Source organism: Hordeum vulgare, chromosome 1H (genome assembly GCF_904849725.1).
Source record: "Hordeum vulgare subsp. vulgare chromosome 1H, MorexV3_pseudomolecules_assembly, whole genome shotgun sequence".
In the NCBI taxonomy this organism is placed as follows: domain Eukaryota; kingdom Viridiplantae; phylum Streptophyta; class Magnoliopsida; order Poales; family Poaceae; genus Hordeum; species Hordeum vulgare.
The window spans coordinates 12,104,431-12,110,380 of NC_058518.1; the positions used below are offsets into that span (position 1 = coordinate 12,104,431).

At 44.5% G+C, this 5,950-nt stretch overlaps 1 protein-coding gene across 1 annotated transcript; it reads right to left on the minus strand.

The window, feature by feature from the left end:
• Positions 1-2,886: 2,886 nt before the first annotated feature.
• LOC123404597 lies at positions 2,887-5,599 on the minus strand. Its single transcript, XM_045098538.1, has 2 exons — positions 5,520-5,599; positions 2,887-3,632 (listed from the first exon to the last, which is right to left on the minus strand). The coding sequence occupies exon 2, from the start codon at positions 3,568-3,570 to the stop codon at positions 3,052-3,054; it is 519 nt and encodes a 172-aa protein (XP_044954473.1). The 5' UTR covers positions 3,571-3,632; positions 5,520-5,599; the 3' UTR covers positions 2,887-3,051.
• Between the last annotated feature and the right edge of the window lie 351 nt (positions 5,600-5,950).

A 5,950-nucleotide genomic window follows, 5' to 3' on the forward strand; every position in this document is an offset into this window, starting at 1 on the left:
CATCACTCTTTCCTCTTCAAGGGAACACCAACGCAAGGCTCCAAGATCGCGGGGGAATCCTTTGCATATTTGCCAAGGAAATCCCTATAGGCGTAGCCAGCAGCACAAGCCCACATTTTAGATCATAAGCAAGACAATCTACAAAAAGAATTCAAATAGCATATATGTGTCCATAGCAAAAATACAATTTGTTTATTACTCCTATGTTTGAAATATAAGAAGTGTCAGAATTTTTGACAATCAAAGATTTTTTTTGTTTCACCAGTGGTATAGAAAAACATCTATCGTATAAACCTGTAATTGTTATTGACTGTTTTTAAATAAATACTTATCATTTTGAAATAACATAGATAGTGGTTTACAATTTTTGAAGGAGTTTACAAAATTTTTGGTAACTTCTTTAAGATAAGGGTGTGGTAAACTCCGCCAGAGATGTGGAATGCTTCTTTCTTTTCAAAACAAGGCATGTAATTCTTCTATCGTCTTTTTCTCTGATGCAAATGCAGCTTCACCTTAGCTGTTAGTTTTGTTTTTTTAATGTTATCATTTTTTGCGGGTATTTTGTTATCGTTTAAAAAATGGAGCATTGACAAATGAAAATCCATTTGACCCGATTCGGGATCTCTAAAAAAGTTTACTGTCCATGCACTGTTTTGATCTGATTTGTCTTTTTTCTGAGAGTTGCTCAGATGTTCAAATGATATACAAAATGGAGCAGACCTCATGCATCAAATTATCTACCGCCCAAAAAAATTGAGATTTTTTTTAATTTTCTAGTATTTGTTTTGATTTTTTTTTCGACCGAGTACAGATGAGTCTTGGCACAGAAACGCTGCACTCATTGACAAACACATTGTTATGTGCAGCGAATGAAAGAAGATACAAATAACATGCGGACATATGCACTTGTTACACATGTAGAGTAAAGGAAGGAAAACAAATAATATCCATGCATAAGTTGATTGTAAGACTACTATTAGTTGAGTAATACTACAAGTTTTCATCCGCAAAAAAATAAGCAACCCATGCATGTAGCGCAAAGCAAAAATGATAATAATAATTAATATATCCATGTAATGCAAAATAACGCTTAATTACTGGTGGATTTTCCCTTCAAATTAACTCATTCATCAAGAGTTTTATTTCGGCTGTTCAGATCTACTTATAGGATATCTTTGTTTGTAAGATATACCTATAAGGAACCATTCCCTATGATTTCTGTTGTAGACCATCTGTAGATCTGCCAGGGACAACCCAACAGTGACGGTATTATTGGCATGTGCCAAATTTGACCACAGTGACAGCAACAAGAGTACGGTTGATCATGATGATGATGTGTGCTTGTACCTTGACCAATGCCACTAGGTGTGTACCACTCTAGTTGAACTACAGTAACTAGCAGTTTTCGCTAGTTTTCCTCTGGACTTCTATTATTGTGTACGTAGACAAACCAACTGTTACATACAAGAGCAACTGGTATTCTCTACAAGTCCAGTGGAGTTGTGGAGTCCAATGGAATCCCAGTGGTGACTGTCCCGCATTTATTTTCTTCAACATGAACACCATACATGCCACATTTCTCTACTTTTTTGGCACAAATATATTTCTCTACTTTTTTTTCCTCAGTAATAATATAATTTCCCATTTTTCTTCTTCTTGAGTGGGTAATATAATTCTCTATATTCTTAAGGTTTTATTTCTGTCGGTCTGAGTTTTTATTTTTTAATATATGAGCAGCATACTTTCTTTTCTTTTGTTGAGGAATAGCGGAGCATTTTTATATGCATGGGCGGTAGGGTTTTCGTCCTCGGAGGATATAAAGCTCACGTCGGCCCAGCCAACAGATTACAGTACCGAGTAATCATGTTGCACCCGCAAAAAAAAAAAAGTAATCATGTTGCGGGCCCATGGAGCGCCTGGGCTGGCCTCAGCCCACTGGAACACGTGCCATACCAGACCGGCCCGGGTCCACCCATGACGTCAGCCTCTCCTGCCTGTCCCTTCAGGCTCAGGCATGGCCACTGTCACGCGTCAACTTCTTCTTTTTTTTTTCTCATCCTGCTTAACTTGCATCATTGAACCACGGAGGAGCTCAAATGCTCAATGAAGGATCTTTTCTTTTTCCCATTTTGTTCTTCACATTTGTCTCAGGAATTCCCGCAACGAAAGAGCATGATCGCCGGACGTCCCACTACCATTAAATGTGTCAAAAATGAAGGACGCCCTCGACAAAACCATCGCAATCGGACCGACAACGACGCGATTCAGTTCAACGGGTTGGTCATACCAAACAACACTCGCCCTCACGAGACGCGACAGCCACGTGCGGAAATGACATGGTCTGCATTATTTCCCACCTTCTAGGTGAAAGGCCTAAACCCTAGACCTCCTGCCGCGGCGACAAATGGCATGCCCCAAGCAGCAGGGACTAGAGGCTACGCTGCGGTTGTGGCACAGTTTCATCACGTTGCTGCCCGGTGGCTTGTCGCTCGTCGGGCACTGCAGAGACGAGCTTGTTAGACCTACCGTTTACAGCAACCACGACTTAGCCTGCTGATGGGAACCCTGCAAACAAAAAGGGTGCAGAGTTTCATAAGATTACAGGATATGGTGCAGCAAGCAGCTACTACCCTACAAACAATGGCAGGCATCTGTAGCTACTAGCTAGCAGCAAGGCAAGTTCACAGCCTACAACAGTAGAGCTCACCTAACTCGAGACCAGCAAATGAGCAAGATGAGAGGCCAACAACCCATGGCAGAAAATTTTGCCAAATGAGCAAAGCGCCCAAAGGGAAATTGTAGGATGGGCCTTTGTTTCTGTTTCTAGAAGCCGTCGATTTCGATGCGGGTGCACTGATGCAGCAAGGGATGACCGCAACCGAAAAATGATGACAAACAATCTCCTTAGCGACAAAGGTACAGGAAATGAGCAGAGCAGAGCATCGCAATCTGTTCTACCTGACTACACGGCCATCAGCACTGATGATGGTACATATGAACGACAAGCTGCGAGCTGTAATGATAATATTTCCACACAAGCTTGAAACAAGTTCAAGAGGATGACGGCGGTGGAGGTGGTGTGGATGGTCCCCTTGGCTCATTGCCTTGCTGGTGATCCTTCCCAGCAGCCTTCTCGTCCAAGACATCCTTCAGCCCTTCCTGATAGGTCTCCACATAGTTCTTCACTGCACTCGTGTAGGTCGAGGCACGGGTCATGTATATGCGCCGCAGCGCAGGCTTCAGGGTCTCCGCCCCGCCCTTCGCTGCCACCGCAAGATCCTCAAGCAAACTGGGCTCGCTTGGAGTTTTCCCCTCCTTGGTGATGTTAGGGTCAGATTCCTCTTTGACCTTCTTGTAATCATTTGGCCTGAGCTCGGGACCGATGTCCCTCACCCAGGAAGCCCCATAGAGCCTGGTTGCCTCCTTGAGGATACACCATTTCTCTTTCAGTGTGAGCTTAGGACGTCTCTTGGTGCCCGGAGGGTCTGGCAGGGAAGATGGGAAGGCGATCTCTTTAAGATCATACCTCACGTAATCGTACAACTTCCTGCAAACAACTCTGAACTTCATGCTACTTGATTGCTCCTACAGCAACCTCCTTATGGGGACCGGCAATTAATTAACCTGCACAGCTGTAAGAGAAAAGTATAGCTTGTTATGCCTGTCGATTTTTCCTCCGACATTTTGGATTACAAATTTCTAAGAAAAGACAGTAAGACAAAACAGTGAAGTTACGAATTTCTAGGAAAGCATCTGCAAGTTTACTCAAATTAACAGAACATCCTGCAAACAACATAAGCACCCATACTGTGTGTTCATCATAGAGGAACTTCATCAAACACCTTGCCTGCATAAGGAGATGAAAGGCAGCCCATGGATTTAGCTAAGCATTAAGCAAGCAAACCGGTCATCAGATTATAAGTCCAGCTAGAATGGTTGCTCTCTTATATGGAAGATCACAAATCCATTCCACGTGAATATTAACCCATACTGCATGAAACAATCAGACTGGAAGTATAGGCTCAGTTTCTGGACAGAGAAATCAATTAACTGCTTGGGAAATGAGCCTAGAAAGAAGGTTGCCTCCTGAGTTCTAGTGGCACGTCGGTCTAGGTGACGCCCCGGAGTCGACACCGAGCGAGTGGGAGGCTATTTGGCAGGAGTAGCAGAGGAGCAGTGATGGTGAGGAACATATATCCCACCTAGGCATTGTTCGGTTGTATTTGCAAAAAACAAGGTCCTGTTTGGTTGTAGGGGAACCAATCCCCCAGTGGAACTAATCCACCCGAGATTGGATTGCCTCCTTACTTGTCAACTAATCCTTGTAGGGGGTGATTCCCTACCATTACCGACCCTGCAATCCCCGCTAGTAAGTAGTATTTGGTTAATCCCTGACACTGAAAAGGTGCAAGCATTTGACCTGATCATCTGAGAAAATGATCATCCAAGACATTTCACAACTATAGCAGCAACATTAAGCAGTCTATCTGATGAATCAAATTTTGCAACTCTAGCAGCCGCAATAAGAAATTTTACAAATGTAGCAGTAGTTAAGCATTCAAACTTTTCGGCATGGTAAAGGGTGATCTTCTCAATGAGCAAGCACTGGATAATTTACGAAAAGGGAAACAAAGGAATGTGTGTCACAGGTACAGCAGAACGAGCTTTCAAATGGGCCCAGAGTTCATCTGCAGACTTACTAAAACAGTTTGATTCGCAAGGACTGCATGTTAAAGGCAAAGATGCAACAATTCACACAGCATTGTAAGTTTGTAACTGATTTTATTCAGAACAAGGAAGATCTTCCAAAAAGAGCGCAAGTTCTGAAACCTGCCAGCTTAAGTAGTTCACTGTGAGCAACTAACGTTTACACTTAAAATTAAGCAGTATATGCATATAATGCATATATCAAAGTTTAGTTAAGGTGACCAAACTGAATTAAGACTGGTGTGGATCGCAGGAAGTTAAACTGAAGTGAAGTTAATTAATTAACAAGTTGCAGTCCCCAAGTTGCAGTCCCCTAATCCCCTCTCCCTGTTTCCCTGCGACTACTCTTCTCAATTACCGGCAGCTACTCTCTCCCGCACCTTCTCCAACACTGATTGGCATCGCAAGAAGAAGCCAGTAATCAGAACAAGCACACGATGCGTACACCTAAAACAAGAGAATCCAAGACTGGATACAGTATGACTGCATGACCGCATCGGCGAGTCGCTGAATAACATATCAGGGTTACGGAATCTAAGGCTGGACGCATCATGACCGCACGGCGATGCGACAAACAGAGGCTAACCATTTGCGGCTCCGCGCGACAGAACATGCGCGCGGAAGCATTTGACCGAACACCTTGCCTTCGCACCGGAGCATGTATGAAGCGTCTGATCGGAAACCTCGGCTTCGCAAGGAAAGGCGACGCGGCTGGACCGCGTAAACTAGGGAGGCAACCAGTGAAGCGGGGCTCGAACGTCGTCGGGCTCTGGGTTCTCGGACGGGGTGAAGAACTGAAGATCGACACAAACCTGGCGGTGGTGCGCCGAAGCGAGGATGCTCGTCCGCGCCGTCGCTGGGGAGGGGAAGGCCGAAGGAGGAGGAGGAGGAGGCGCGGCGCCTCCTTTCTTCCCAGAGTCGGCGCGGAGGGGCGACGGCAGCGGCGCCGGCGAGGCTGGCGCGCGTTCCGGGCGGTGGGCTGTGTTTTTTTTTCTTGTATTCACCTCCTCTTTCTTTTCCACATCGGGCTTGTACGCAGTTCTTCTCGCTATTTTTTTTAATATTGCATTTTATTTATTCTTTTTGAAAAATATTGCACAAAATTCAGAATTTTTAAAAATAATACGGCATCGGCTTAGGCATGGCCGATTGGAACATATCGTCCTAGCCAAGACCAATAAGTCTTGATCGGCGTTGGTTAGGCCGATAGGCCTGTCAGCCTGGCTTTCGGGAGCTTATCGGC